We start from the raw sequence: 15,974 nt of genomic DNA, 5'->3' as shown, positions 1-15,974 counted from the left end.
CTCCCTGCCGAGCCCAACACTTCCCATCAAAATGAAAAGGTCAGGCCTAGCAATGGCTGCAACCAATTCCCGCAGTACTGTAACCACTGTCACCCTACAAGTGTCACAATATACTGCGTCATCGGTTAAAAACCCGCCCCACCTAGTCCAATGGCAACACCAATGACTAGTGGGCAGATCACCAGAATACAGGCCATACTAATCTGTACTAGCAGATAGATGGTACCTCAATATCCTGTTACAATACTACCGACCACTAATGGAAGTGTCACTCTACATTGTGTACACGGTAGGCCGCCTCACTCAATCACTGGAACCCCAGAGATTAGTGGGCAGATCCCAGAACATGATTCACACTAATCTGAACAAGCAGATAGATGACGTCACATTCCGTCAAATTGTCATGACCGGTCTAATAGTATCGTAACCAAGTTACTACTATTATCCCCCATCATTCCGCCTCACTCCAGTGAATCACTGGTGGGCAGATCAATACATGCCCTCTACTGTACTGAACCTGTCAGTCAGGAGTCATGCAAAAATATGTCCTTCTATCAGAAGCGGACCTGATAGAGACCCTGTCTCCACAGTCCTGCATTCCTCTCCTCCTAGCTCAAAGTCTCCCCTCAGCCACGCTGAGTACAGACTGAGCCAAAGAGTTAGAAGACATATCCAAGAGTGTCACGCCCTGGCTCTGGGGACTCTGTTATGTTGAGCCAGGGTGTGTAGAGTCTATGTTATGTGTTTCTATGTTGGCCGGGGTGGTTCTCAATCAGAGGCAACGTGAATCAGCTGTTGCTTGTTGTCTCTGATTGGGAACCATACTTAGGTAGTCGTTTGGCATTTGTGTGGTGTGGTATCTTGTTCCGTGTAGGTTTGTGTTTGTGAACCTGTGGACTTCACGTATCGTTTTGTGGTTTTTGTTTGTGTGGTGAAATATAAATAAAAAATGTTCGCATTCCACGCTGCGCATTGGTCCAATCCTTTCGACGATCGTGACAAAGAGATAGAAACTGATAAATGGAGACGGTGTTGACCATGACGCCACTCTACATATATCCTCTACCCCTGTTCCTCTGAAAAGGGCAGTAGAAGCTGCTACTCCACGAGTGGAGTGAGCTCTGATACCCTGAGGCAATTGTCGCCCCGTTGCCTCATAAGCTTTCTCAATGCCCTCACAGAGCCAATAAGACAGACGCTGTTTCGAAAGTGGTCTACCTAGTGCAGCAGCACCATGACACACAAACAGCTGAGGTGATGACCTAATCGCTGCTGTGCGCTCGACGTAACACGCCAAGGCGCGTACTGGGCACAGGCGATGGAGCCTTTCCTCACTCCTCTCTCTATGAGGAGGAGGAGAAAAAGCCCACAGCTCCACGGTCTGTGATCTATATGAACTCCTAATAACGTTTGGCACAAATGCCGGGTTAGGACGTAACACCGCTCTGCTCAGATCGCCATTAATGGCCAGGCAGTCGGGTCTCTTCGAAAGAGCACACAAATCACTAACACGCTTAGCCGTAGTCAAAGCGAGCAACAGTGCTGTCTTCAAAGACAGCATCTTGAGGGGTATTTGATTCAATGGCTCGAACGGCGACTTACATAGCGCTTCGAGTACCAAAGCCAAATCCCACTGAGGAAGCGTGGCTCTAGGTGTTGGCCTGAGCCGCCGCGTTCCTAATAGGAAACGTTTCACTAGAGGGTGGCTAAAGACATTGTCTCTGCCAAACCCCTCGTGACAAGCTGAAATCACCGCTGCAAACACCTTAATGGTGGCGGGCGATCGCTGCTTGTCAAACATAAGCTGTAGGAAAGAGAGAATACTCTCAACCTGACAGCTCATGGGGTCTATACCTTGTGTGACACACCATTGTGAAAACACGTTCCATCTACTGGCATACATCTTAAAAGTGGAACTGGCACGTGAACCCTGTATGGTCCTGATCACCGCATCAGATAACCCACGACGCTCTAGCCTGTCCCTCTCAGCAGCCAGGCCTTCAGTGGTTGGCCGATTATGGGCAACTGCCCTATCGTGCCCCCCGCCTGAGACAACGCGTCCCGTCGATGTGGAATTGGCCAAGGTGGCGCAATCAACATCTGACTCATCTCCGCAAACCAAGGAGCCCCTGGGCGATCGGGGGCTACCAGTATCACTGACAGCCCTCCTGACCTCACCCTGGCTAACAGTGGGAGAATGCAGGACAGCGGAGGGAATGCATACAGAAGTCTCGGCCACGGGTGGTGCGCAAAGGCGTCTTTTCCTAGTGGCGGTTCTTCCTGTTCCCTCAGAGAGAACCATAGGGGACATTGCGCGAATAGATCCACCTCGGCTCTCCCGAACTGTTCCCAAATTTGGAGAACAATGTCCGGATGCAGACACCACTCGTCGTCTCGAGGACCCCCTCTTGACATGAGGTCTGCTCCTACTAGCCCGGAATGTGTGCTGCTCTCAATGAGCGAAGGTGCTCGTGAGCCCACAGCCACAATTCCTCTGCCGCCCGATGGAGAGCAGGAGACCTGACTCCTCCCTGGCGATTTATGTGGGCTATTGTGGTCCGGTTGTCTGACCAGACCAGCACATCGCAACCCCGAAGGGTAGACGCGAAGTGGGTCAAAACCAGTCGAACCGTTTCCAACTCCAAGAGGTTGATGTGGCGACTCGAAAGAGGCCACACACCTCCTATCGCTTGGGTCTGACATGTCCCTCCCCATCCCGTCAGAGACGCATCTGTGAACACTGGGATGTAAGAGGACACTTTGCCTATCGGGACTCCGTGCGTGAGAACGCGCGGGTTTCTCCAATAGTTCAGATCTGCACTGAGCGAGAGGGGAACCACCACCAACCGATGACGTTGACGCAATGGGTCTAGTCTTAGTTGGGCGAACCATCGCTGCATCCTGCGCATGTGCAGGAGTCCCAGCGGAACCACAGAGTGGGCTGACGACATGAGACCCAAGAGTGACATGATCGACAGCGCTGTCACCGTGTGATTCGGACGACACTTCCTCAGGGCTAGCAACAAGGCTACCCTTCGGGGGTCCGAAATTCGAGCCCTCATCATTACAGTGTCTAGCTGTATCCCCAGGTAGACAATCTGATGACTGGGCCAGGGCTCGCTCTTTTTCCAATTCACAGCAAACCCCAGTTGTTTGAGATGAATCACTGTCTGTGTTGTGTGAGTGATCGCCAGCTCTGCTGACGGGGCGAAGAACCAGTAGGTCGTCTAGGTAGGCTAGTAGCCGTATTCCCTGACGACGCAACGGTTCCAATGCTGCCTCCACACACTTGGAAAACGTGCGAGGTGCCAGGGCGTACCCAAATGGCATCCTCGTGTATTCGTACACCACCCCTTGAAAGGCGAATCGCAGAAACTTCCTGTGACGCGGCTGTACCGGCACATGAAAGTACGCGTCCTTTAGGTCTATGCTCGTACAAAAGTCTCCCTTCTGGACACATTCCAGCAGACGTTTTGTCGTTAGCATTCGAAAGGGCCGTTTGGTTACGCTCTCGTTGAGAATGCGTAAATCCAATATTGGCCTCATTCCCCCGTCTTTTTGGGCACCAGGAAGTAGGGCGAATATAGCCCCTTGTTCCTTTGCTCCTGGGGAACCACTGTGACCGCCTCCTTCGCCAAAAGTTCCGTAATCTCTGAAACCAGAGCGGCCACTTTTTCGGGCGTTTTCATCACCGTCTCCACCACTCCCCTGAATGGGGGTGGGGTCCGATGGAATTGGAGAGCATAACCCTTCTGCAACGTCTGTTCTAGCCAGCGTGAGAGGGTGCAGCTTCGCTGCCACTGCCAGCAATACAGAGAAAGCGGCCGAGCGCGAAGCTGTGGTACATTCAGTAGGAAGGACCTGTATTCCTCTATGGTCCTTGCCGCCGCTGTTCCCCAACACTGAGGTGGTGGAACAGCCCAAGGCGGGCCTCCGATGAAAGGGAGAGGAAACATTAGTGCGTTCTGAACCAGAAGGAGGGGCAATTCAGAACGCAGCGCGGTCTGAATTGCACTGACCGAGGCCACAGCCTGCGACAGGGCACCATCCCCAGCAAGCGATTGCGTCATCGTAGATGACTGCAATTCGCTATTAGAGCCCCTCACTACAATACTCCTAGGAGTCTGTAATATGAGGTCTCTATGAGGTAACACAAGGCGGCGCCTTGATACCTTCTTAACCTTCACCTTCTGTGTGTGTTCAACTCTGCAACTCTGGTGGGTTGAGTCACGCTCAGTGTGGTGAGTATTAGCGCGTTCTGTGAGAGGTGGGGGCGCCGATACATTGGTTATTCCCGTAACCTTAGTAATCCGGCCCTCCGTGAACGCAGCATGGGTCTGAATCGCACTAACCAAGACCTTAGTCTGCGATAGTGCGCCATCCCCAAATAGCGGCTGCGTCATCATGTCTCCTGACTGAGACTGCAGCCTGCTATGAGAGGCACTCACTACAGTACTCCTTGGAGTCTGTAATGTGAGGTCTCTTTGAGATAAACCAAGACGTTGTCTTGGTATCTTTCCTCCTTTCACCTCCTGTGTGCGTTCAGCTCTGCACCTCTGGTGGGCTGAACTACACTCAGTGTGGTGAGCATTGGCGCGTTCAGAAAGAAGTGGGGGCGCCGATACACTGGGCACCTTCGTGACCGTCGTAATCGGGCCCTCCGTGAACGCAGCATGGGTCGGAGACCTTAGTCTGTGATAGTGCGCCATCCCCAAATAGCGACTGCATCATCATGTCAGAGTCTGACAGAGACTGCAGTCTGCTATGTGAAGCACTTCTTATACCTGAAGTGTTATGTGTACCTACTCTGAATGCCTGTTCAGCAACGCACCCTTGGTGGGCTGAACGGCGCTTAGAGTGGTAGGGGAGAGAGGGTGAGATTTGAACGCTCTCGGACGTATTATGGAAAAGGGGCTCTTTTTTGACAAAGTCAGGTGGAGCCAACTCTATATTCAACACATCAACAAAAGCATTAACATCATCACTCATCCCTTCAATCGAAGGGTGGGGGGGAACAGTGGTCACGTTCAAGGATGACGTGTCCTCCATTCGCTCCCCCGCGTCCCGTCATGTGCGCCTCCTCTTGTGGCCTCCCTTAGGGGCCCAGGTCGGCGCTCTCACCACCTCTCTCGCCGGCTGCAATGGGGCCACCGTGGCTGCTGGGGGGGCTGGGCCCGCTCTCCTGCGGCCGCCGACAAGGATCTACAGCCGCCTCGCTGTAGATCCTTGTCTACTCTGGGGGGCAGAAGTGGATGGTCTATGTGACGGTGCAGGGCCTAACCTCCCTGCCAGTGGCAGGTGTCTGGCCAGCTGCTTCTTTTCCTCGTCCAGCTTAGAAAACCTCTCAGTCGCCTCTTTGACGGCGACTCCAAATAGGGGGGCGTTCAAAAGGGACGTCCTGTCTGCTTCCTTCATGGTTGTCAGGGACAACCAGAGGTGTCGCTCCGCGACCACCGAGGTGGCCATGGACCTCCCCGAGCAGACGGCCGATGCCTGTGTTAGGTGTAGGATGGCGCCAGAAATCCTAGACGCCTCCTCCACCTCCTCTGGCTCCAGCGATGTCTTACCCGTGGTTAAACGGGACAGAGCGGCTGCCAAGAGGGCAATGTTATTAGCTGCTGCTACAGCTTGGGCTCCCAAATTGAAGGACTTCTCTAACAGCTGTGCTGTGAGACGGTCCTTCTGAGATGGCAATGTGGCCTTCCTGGAAGAGGGCCAGGGACTCGAACCCGGTACGAGATACGCCGCCATGGCGCTCTCTAACCTGGGGATTCCCTTAGCTTGGCCCTGGAACCTTCCCTCCACTCTAGTGAATGGGAGGTACGATTTAGCCGGCGAACGCGCCGCTAAAGGTGCCTCCCATGAGCCCTCGACGTATTTTGCCAATGAAGGCATGGCAGGAGCTAGTGGCTCTGCCGCTCTTCTTGGCCTGGAATAAGGGCCACCCTCCATTAAGTCAACCTCCGGTGCGGAGGGAATAGGGGGCAGCGGTATTTCCAGCCGTCTAGCAGCTCTCTCAATGAGACCAGGAAAGTCCGTTCTCAGAGACGCTGCGGCGAAGGACAGGGCTTCTGATTTCTCAGAGCCCGTGTCGTCATCACCATAGGAACTACAAGCCCTCTCGCTAACCAAAGGAAAGGGGGGCTTGAATGTATGAGGGACGGGGTCTGACTGTTCCATAGGAATGTCAGCCTCCTCCTCATAGTCCCCATCATCCCCTGAGTCTGCGCCGTCAGATGACGCCTCTGAAGCAGAGGCTAGTATCGACAACACGTCCTCTAGGGGGATATCCTCCCTAAAAAACGCCCAGCGCTGCTTCCTCTCCTTTGTAGAAAGGAGGGCACCGGAGGCGCAGTTAGGGGGACTGCAGACGCCCTCTTTGGCATGCTGGGACCCTAAACACACGAAACATAAGTCGTAGGAGTCGCCGGCCGCCATGGAGGAGCATCTGCATTGAGCTCTGAAAATAGCTTTTGGGGGTGGAAAATCTCCTGGTGTGCTCATTGCTGGACGACGTCGATGACTGGAAAATCGACGGCGTTCTCATTCTCGTCCTGAGTCTTCTCTTCTTCTCTTCTTCTCTTCGTCTCTTCGTCTCTTCTTCAGTCTAGACTAGTTGCTGAAGATAAAGGGAGGCTGATTGAGGGGAGGCATCCCCTCTTATAGGGACACCTGTACTCCTATTGGCTGCAGGTGTGTGCATAATTTTGTCTCAGGCTGATACTGCCTTAGGGCAGTGGGTAAACCAATAGGAGCAGAGCTCCCCTATGGGGCGGAGCTCCACGATATAGAACTGTCAGGGTAGGTTATCTTCTCCACTGTTGAACCTATCCAGTAAATGTGGATGAGGAGTTAAGATGGAATTTGGCTTTGTTAACTTCAAAACGCTAAAGCCACGTCACAAACCACATTTCCATCCACAGTGGAAATAAAGTCATACTGAGTAAAGTCATACTGTATGAAAGAAATCACAACAGCTGTGATAGAAATAGGAAGTTTCGGTACAATTTTATAAATGCAGACAGATAATTTGTTCGTTCGACATTGTGGGATCTTTTGTGTCTGTAAAATTAATTATGCGAGAAATGGCGGTGTAAACGCTTTATGCGCAAATATTGATATAATAACCATCATATCGAATTAAACTTCGAGTCATGTGATGATATGTTATGTGGTCCTCCCACTACAACTCGTGAAACCATGCAGTTTATTAAGCTACAGATCAAATAGATGATGATGAACTTCACAGGGTGGTGAAAGTGCACGATGATGAGCTTGATGCTTCTTTCCAATAAATATCGAGGGTCTGATTCTGGTGACATGATGATCTGGTGACATGATGATTGACTGCCGTTTCACAAATACAAAAGAGCGAGATTACTTATACTTGTCATGTCACCAGAATAAGACCCTCAATATTTATTGGAAAGGAGCATAAACTCATCACCATGCATTTTCACCACCCTGTGAAACTCATCAAATGTAATCTGTAGCCTAATAAACTGCATGCTTTCCCAAGTCTTAGTGGGAGGACCACACACCATATCATAGCGTGACTCCAAGTTTACTTTGATATGATGGATGATATGATATCAATATTTGCTCATAAATGTGTTTCCACGGAAATTTCTCGCATCATTTACCAACACAAAAACATCCCACCTTGTCTAGCATATTTTGTTTTGTCGACATTTGGAAAGTTTACCGAGAAATGTGCTGTTTTCACCAGGCCTGTCATTAATTTTTTTATCTGACGTACTTTACTCGTATAAAAAGGTTGGATGGAAACCTGGTTACTGGTGGGTACATGCACATATTTTCTTTATGCGGATTTTAGAATATTCACATTCAAATCTGTAGCCAATTGGATGGAAACCTAGCTAGAGTCATAAAGGGAGGAATCTGAAGATACTGCAGCATAGACGGTTCCCCACCTTCCATTTAGGCTACTGTCTGTTTTGTCCACATAATTGAGAAAACTAAATTATAATGATTTTATGATGGGCTTATATGTATTTTTTAAAATTATTTTAATAAAGAGGTGATCATGGTCGAACACGTTTAATAGGCACGACATGAAAATTTGAATTACGTTACAGCTTTTTGCGCAATCTGTGCGCAGACGGTATTCAGAAACTTTGGTTCACCTTTGCCCTTTCATTCAGAGGCAAACTAACCAATCAGATTGCACGTTATTGTAGCGTGCCCACTGGATGCGCACCGTGAAGTCAACATGGTGAGTATAGTTTATTGATAATATTGCCATATTTTGAATTACTACTAATTTAAATCGCCTACTGTACGAAGTTTTTATCATAAACAATTGTTGTATGAAAGGGTATAACCCACATAGCTATCTGTATTTAATTAGTTTGGTGTGTTTCTGACTGCAACTGTTGTTAGCCGGCTAGCTAGGTAACTAAGCTAGTAGCTAGCTAGCTAAACCAACAGTTAGCTAGCCAGCTAACTAGCAGCTATTCCGCCAAAGTTAGCGTGCTGTTGTAAGGAAACCTTTTTCATAAGCTAGCAAAAGTTAAACGAGGCAAGTGGCTAGCGAGCTAATAATGTTATATGTGGACGAGTTAGACGTGTGTGGTGTTAACAAATCATGTGTAGTAGTAGCCATTTACTTTGTCAGCTAATTTAGCTAACTAATAGCCAGCGAAACTAGCTAGCAACGAGCTACAAGATGCAAGTAAGTATTGTGTATCCCGTACATACGACTAATAAAACTTAACATGTTGGTGTTGACACAATGCGTTGAATAGTTTAGCTAGCTAGCTATGTTTGAAAGCTTTGGCGGTAATAAGCTAACATGCTGTTGGCTAAATAGCTAAGCTAGCTACATGGCTATCTAGTAGGTAGATTCAGGCATTCATATCGACAGTGAAATAACGGCAAGCAGACGCGTCAGCTTTACATTTACATTTTAGTCATTTAGCAGACGCTCTTATCCAGAGCGACTTACAGGAGCAATTAGGGTTAAGTGCCTAGCTCAAGGGCACATCGACAGATTTTTCACCTAGTCTGCTCGGGGATTAGAACCAGCGACCTTTCGGTTACTGGCACAACGCTCTTACCCACTAAGCTACCTGCCGCCCCTAGTTACATTTACATTACATTTTAGTCATTTAGCAGACGGTCTTATCCAGAGCGACTTACAGTTAGTGAGTGCATACATTTATTTTATTTTATTTTTAGTTATACCTAGCAATGGACAGAACTCCTACTGTAACTACAGATGAAAGTTAGTTATCAATCTTTGCTGTAACTTAGCTGCTGCAGAGTGGAGTGGTCTAGTAGGCTAACTAGTTAGTAGTAGGCTAACTAGTTAGTAGTAGGCTAACTAGTTAGTAGTAGGCTAACTAGTTAGTAGTAGGCTAACTAGTTAGCAGTAGGCTAACTTTGTTCTGTCCAGGGCTAGCTAGCTCCTTACCTAGCCCAATATGTAATAAATAGGCGAGCTCCTTACCCAGACCACAATAAATTATTCAATAGAAAGAATAGCAAGAACAGAGTTCACTGACATTCAACATTTTACAATTTTGGCTTTCATATGTAGCTAGATGTTATGGCACATACTAGCAGCATGTGTTATGTAGCTAGTTATTTGCATAATGTACATTGTCAGTACTTGTATCAGAATTTCTTTATGTAGCCTACATCAGTACGCCTCAGTTAAATATTACAGTACATAGCAGTACAGGACAGATATGAGCCTTATAATAAAGGTTATAGCAGTAACTGTATTGGGCCTCTTGTTCATGTCCAGTCTTCAGATGGTAATAATGGCCAGAGCCAAGCACCTTCTTTTGCTGGGGTCCCACCCTCAGGAATGCCACCGCCTTTTGTAAGTTGGTGTTGGAAAATCTTCTCTATGTTCCCAATGGCATCTCAAAATGGAGTTACATTGAGTGTGTTGAATCTCACAGCTTGTCTTTCAATTTTCTCCTGTCTAGATGGGACCACCAGGAATGCCGCCTCATTACCCACCAATGGGAATGCCACCCATGGGACAGAGGCCTCCCAACATGGCTCCCATGCCACCTGGAATGATGCCACCTGGCATGATGCCACCAATGGGAGGGCCACCGATGGGACAGGTAGGCCTACTATCAAGCTTAGATGTCCACTTGTAGTCCCAGAACATAGGCTAGACTTACAGATCAATACTTTTGTATTTGTTGGAATTTTCCAGTTTAGCTCTCAACAACCCAACTCACCAGTATGTAGCCTCGTGTAATGGTTTGATTTTCATTCAATGTAGGCCTATTGAATTTTGCCTGCGACTTAGATAATACAATGTTGGAGTGGGACCAGATTCTAGCTTTGGTTGACTTTCCAGTTACAGTACCTTCAGAAAGTATTCACACCCCTTTACTTTTTCCACATTTTGTTGTTACAAATTAGGATTAAAATGGATTTAATCTACACAAAATACTAATGTCAAAGTGGAAGAAAAATGACACAAAACACTAAAATATCTTGATTAGATTGGTATTTAACCTACTGAGTCAATACATATTAGAATCACCTTTGGCAGCGATTACAGCTGTGAGTCTTTTTGGGTAAGTCTCTAAGAGCTTTGCACACCTGGATTGAATAATATTAGCCCATTATTCTTTTTTAAAGTCTTCAAGCTCTGTGAAGTTGGTTGTTGATCACTGCTAGATAGCCATTTTGAAGTCTTGTCATAGATTTTCAAGCCGATTTAAGTCAAAACTGTAACTCTGCCACTCAAGAACATTCAATGTCATCTGGGAAAGCAACTCCAGTGTATATTAGGTCTTGTGTTTTAGGTTATTGTCCTGCTGAAAGGTGAATTTGTCTCCCAGTGTCTGTTGGAAAACAGACTGAACCAGGTTTTCCTCTAGGATTTTGCCTGTGCTCAGCTCTATTCCATTTCTCCTTGGTCCTTGCCGATGACAAGCATATCCATAACATGATGCAGCCACCACCATGCTTTAAAATACGAAGAGTGTTACTCAGTGTTGTTGGATTTGCCCCAAACATAATGCTTTGTATTCAGGACAAAAAATTAATTCCAGTGTTAGGTTAGTGCCTTATTGCAAACAGGATGCATGTTTTGGAATATTTTTATTCTTTACGTACTTATTTTCACTCTGTCATTTAGGTTAGTAATGTGGAGTAACTACAATGTTGTTGATCCATCCTGTAACATTTAAAATCACAATTTGTCTAATGGTGAAATCCCTGAGTGGTTTCCTTCCTCTCCAGCTACTGAGTTAGGAAGGACGCCTGTATCTTTGTAGTGACTGGGTGTATTGATACACCATCCATAGCGTAATTAATAACTTCACCATGCTCAAAGGGATGTTTAGTGTCTGCTTTTTTTTGTACCCATCTACCAATAGGTGCCCTTCTTTGTAAGGCATTGGAAAACCTCCCTGGTCTTTGTGGTTTAATCTTTGCTTGAAATTCACTACTCGACTGAGGGACCTTACATAGATAATTGTATGTGTGGGGTACAGAGATGGGATAATCATTCAAAAATCATGTTAATCACTATTATTGCACACAGTGAGTCCATGCAACTTTATTATTATTATTACTGCTGAACTTATTTAGGCTTGCCATAACAAATGGGTTGAATACTTATTGACTCAAGATATTTCAGCTTTACATTTTTTAATTAATTTGTAAACATTTCAAAAAAATGATTCCACTGGGCTATTGTGTGTGTGTGTATGTAGATCAGTGGCGCAATCTAAATTTAAGGCTGTAACACAACAAAATGTGGAAAATGTCAAGGGGTGTGAATACTTTCTGAAGGCAGTGTATGCAAGCTAAATTAGGAATTTACATGGCCAGATCATTCTTACAGTGAGGGAAAAAAGTATTTGATCCCCTGCTGAATTTGTACGTTTGCCCACTGACAAAGAAATGATCAGTCTATAATTTTAATGGTAGGTTTATTTGAACAGTGAGAGACAGAATAACAACAAAAAAATCCAGAAAAATGCATGTCAGAAATGTTATAAATTGATTTGCATTTTAATGAGGGAAATAAGTATTTGACCCCCTCTCAATCAGAAAGATTTCTGGCTCCCAGGTGTCTTTTATACAGGTAACGAGCTGAGATTAGGAGCACACTCTTAAAGGGAGTGCTCCTAATCTCAGTTTGTTACCTGTATAAAAGACAGCTGTCCACAGAAGCAATCAATCAGATTCCAAACTCTCCACCATGGCCAAGACCAAAGAGCTCTCCAAGGATGTCAGGGACAGAATTGTAGACCTACACAAGGCTGAAATGGGCTACAAGACCATCGCCAAGCAGCTTGGTGAGAAGGTGACAACAGTTGGTGCGATTATTCGCAAATGGAAGAAACACAAAGAACTGTCAATCTCCCTCGGCCTGGGGCTCCATGCAAGATCTCACCTCGTGGAGTTGCAATGATCATGAGAACGGTGAGGAATCAGCCCAGAACTACACGGGAGGATCTTGTCAATGATCTCAAGGCAGCTGGGACCATAGTCACCAAGAAAACAATTGGTAACACACTACGCCGTGAAGGACTGAAATCCTGCAGCGCCCGCAAGGTCCCCCTGCTCAAGAAAGCACATATACATGCCCGTCTGAAGTTTGCCAATGAACTGAATGATTCAGAGGAGAACTGGGTGAAAGTGTTGTTGTCAGATGAGACCAAAATGGAGCTCTTTGGCATCAACTCAACTCGCCGTGTTTGGAGGAGGAGGAATGCTGCCTATGACCCCAAGAACACCATCCCCACCGTCAAACATGGAGGTGGAAACATTATACTTTGGGGGGGGTTTTCTGCTAAGGGGACAGGACAACTTCACCACATCAAAGGGACGATGGACGGGGCCATGTACCGTCAAATTTGGGTGAGAACCTCCTTCCCTCAGCCAGGGCATTGAAAATGGGTCGTGGATGGGTATTCCAGCATGACAATGACCCAAAACACATGGCCAAGGCAACAAAGGAGTGGCTCAAGAAGAAGCATATTAAGGTCCTGGAGTGGCCTTGCCAGTCGCCAGACCTTAATCTCATAGAAAATCTGTGGAGGGAGCTGAAGGTTCGAGTTGCCAAACGTCAGGCTCGAAACCTTAATGACTTGGAGAAGATCTGCAAAGAGGAGTGGGACAAAATCGCTCCTGAGATGTGTGCAAATCTGGTGGCCAACTACAAGAAAGTCTGACCTCTGTGATTGCCAACAAGGGTTTTGCGACCAAGTACTAAGTCATGTTTTGCAGAGGGGTCAAATACTTATTTCCCTCATTAAAATGCAAATCAATTTATAACATTTTTGATATGCGTTTTTCTGGATTTTGTTGTTGTTATTCTGTCTCTCACTGTTCAAATAAACCTACCATTAAAATTATAGACTGATCATTACTTTGTCAGTGTGCAAATGTACAAAATCAGCAGGGGATCAAATACTTTTTTCCCTCACTGTATATATGTTTGACATATTTCTGCTGTTGGGAAGAAAATAGGATCTTATGCAGAAAAATATGTTGGTAGGACAAGGCTATGTATGTTTGTGCACATGGAAGTCAGTGATTTATGTTTACTATAGGTTAATGAGGCAATACAAATGTGTTGTGACTAAAATGAAGGGGCATTTAGTTCACTAAAATGGCCCTCTGTTTTTTTGTCATTTTGACAATAACTAGACAATCATGATTCAAATGAAAAAAATGTGCTTAAGGCTTTTAGTAAAAATGACTAAGACTAGACTAAATCTAAGAAAGAATGCCAAAATTAACACTGGAGTGGGCGCACATATTTCAATCACTTTGGTTGTACTACTTGAAGCCACCATATGTGATTCCGTTATCCAAATGAAAAGAATGTGATCCGGGATGTGTCTGATCCAGCTGCCTGCCTGAGAAATGGGGCTCAGGAGGTGGCGAGGAGCTGCAGATTGGAGCGTCACTGCTTCACAGAGCACAAGCTGTGGCTCCATTCGCTCTGTAAAAGACTCAGTCAGTCGCTGTCACCCCGCCACGGCGTCTCTCACTGTGTATTAATACCCAGCGTGCACCCAGTGCACCAGGCGGGAGGGAAATTAACGGGTCAGATGAATATTTCATGATACTCTTTTATTAGATGCCAGGCATGATGCCACCAATGATGCCCGGGATGATGATGCCACCTCGCATGCCAGCTGCGACGATGCAGCCAACAGGACCGGTAACCTCACTCGCCTGCCTCCTCCCCGCCTCACTGTTCTGCTTCACACTTCACAAAATAGAGCCTGCAAGCTGTCACTACTGACAACATTAGCATAACTAACACGGCAAAGTGTAGGAACACTTACCAATATAGACATAGGCTACCAATATAGAGGGATTAAAATATGCATCACACAACCTGAACATGTACATCCCTTCTCCATATTAATTAAACACTCCTCATTAAAAAATAATAATTAGGCAACTTATTTTCCTCTTATAATGTACAGGTACACTTTATTTCTTTGTATAAGACGATACCACATTGGTTGTTTCTTCCTCTTGTATTCCTTCCACAATAATCTATTATCAAATTATTATTTGGTGTTGTGTTAGGAAGAGTATATCTGTTTGTTTGCTTTGGATCAATGCTATCTCAAACAAAAACCTTTTGTATCTCAGTAGACATTCAAAGTGACAAGATCTTTTCAATCTTAAATTGGAGAATAGTAAAAGAAAAATAGCTTGTTTAATGGAGCGTGTATCCTTACACTTCCGTTTTCCCCCCTCCAGTAGATGGTTGAGTGAGTTATGGAAGTGTTCGCTACATTTCAGTCTGATGTGTTTTGATTTCAACAGCAGCAAGCTGTTTAACTCGATGCACCTAGAGCTGCCAAATAAATGTTTCACCTTTCAACTCGGATGCATCAAGACTCCAAAGATTTTTTTCTTCACGTTAGAAGCTGAAGGGTATAATGTTGTGTTAAAGAGCAACTGCCCCTAAAAGCCAATGTGGCATCAATGAGTCAAACATGTATTCTGTTGTCAGAATTGACTACAAAGTGTAAATAGGATCATTTTGGTCATAGTCAGTCTCGTCCAAAATTGAGTTTTGTGAGACTTGTTGTCGTGACTGCATCACAACGTAAATTAAGGTTGGGTTTGTTTCAATTCTACCAACAGCTGGCAGCACACAAGTAATCATCCATTCGGAATGCAGTTGCACGCGACTCGATCTTAATGCCTGTGGTAAATTTGGGTTGACTTTGGATATCCCTATGGGGCTAGTTAGGGCACCATTGGTAAATTACACAATGTACATGGGACAATATGTTAATTTAAATAGCTCCAAATTTAAATTACTTAACCTCAAACCAACTCTAAATTGTAGAAATGCATATACGCCTTTAATGAGAACTAAAAGGTGTGCAACATGAAAATACTGTCTCATTTACATTGTGTGATTTATTGACGGCCCCTAACTAGCCCCAGAGATAGCCTATTCAAAGTCAAACCATCTTTGCCATGATCACACACCATCCGGCTGAAGCTAATTAGCTAAATCATTTGATTAACTCTTCCCACCTGCACACACACACACACACACACACCACACACCATCAGGAAGTGCAGTTTTCCTTTAATGAAGCAAATTTGAATAATTAAGATATCTCTTTCACAGCCTGGAGTGGACACAGCTGGTAAGGCTTGAAACAATATATTCTTGAAATCTTGAAAATAAAAATTAGTCATCTGAAGGATTTTCATGAATTTTAATTATTGCATTGTTTTTTATAGTCACCGCTGTGCCTGGAACAGTTGTAAGTACAACCTGTTTTCTGTGGATAAGTTAATATCATGTAATTTCATGTAATGATTCTAGCACTAAATTACCAACCCTACTATAATATATCTGCTGTTCAACAGGGTACCACAAATGGCTCGCCACAGGATGACCAACCAAAGAATGTTAGTAAACATGTGGACGCCTTTACTCTTCCTAACCACAAATGAACCATTGTTTTCTGTCCGAA

General features: G+C 45.7%; 1 protein-coding gene across 5 annotated transcripts in view; it reads left to right on the top strand.

Moving 5' to 3' along the window:
• The first annotated feature begins 8,159 nt into the window (after positions 1-8,159).
• Positions 8,160-15,974, top strand: part of LOC311143717 (pre-mRNA-processing factor 40 homolog A-like) — a 37,205-nt gene continuing 29,390 nt past the window's right edge. For 2 of the 5 annotated variants that reach the window (XR_014614439.1, XM_084179587.1), the window contains exons 1-7: positions 8,196-8,236; positions 9,773-9,850; positions 9,960-10,103; positions 14,096-14,179; positions 15,623-15,641; positions 15,739-15,761; positions 15,868-15,909. Coding sequence is in view for 3 of the 5 variants with exons in the window: in XM_084179587.1 (XP_084035713.1) it covers positions 8,234-8,236; positions 9,773-9,850; positions 9,960-10,103; positions 14,096-14,179; positions 15,623-15,641; positions 15,739-15,761; positions 15,868-15,909 (393 nt within the window). In the remaining 2 variants the exon portion in view is untranslated. Of the gene's footprint in view, positions 8,237-9,772; positions 9,851-9,959; positions 10,104-14,095; positions 14,180-15,622; positions 15,642-15,738; positions 15,762-15,867; positions 15,910-15,974 lie in introns of all 5 variants that reach the window. The other 3 variants (XR_014614438.1, XM_084179589.1, XM_084179588.1) reach the window with 2 other exon arrangements.

This window comes from Coregonus lavaretus, assembly GCF_964263955.1.
Source record: "Coregonus lavaretus genome assembly, chromosome: 16".
NCBI lineage: Eukaryota > Metazoa > Chordata > Actinopteri > Salmoniformes > Salmonidae > Coregonus > Coregonus lavaretus.
Note: the sequence above shows the minus strand (reverse complement) of the source record. Positions and strands in the feature narration are given on the sequence as shown.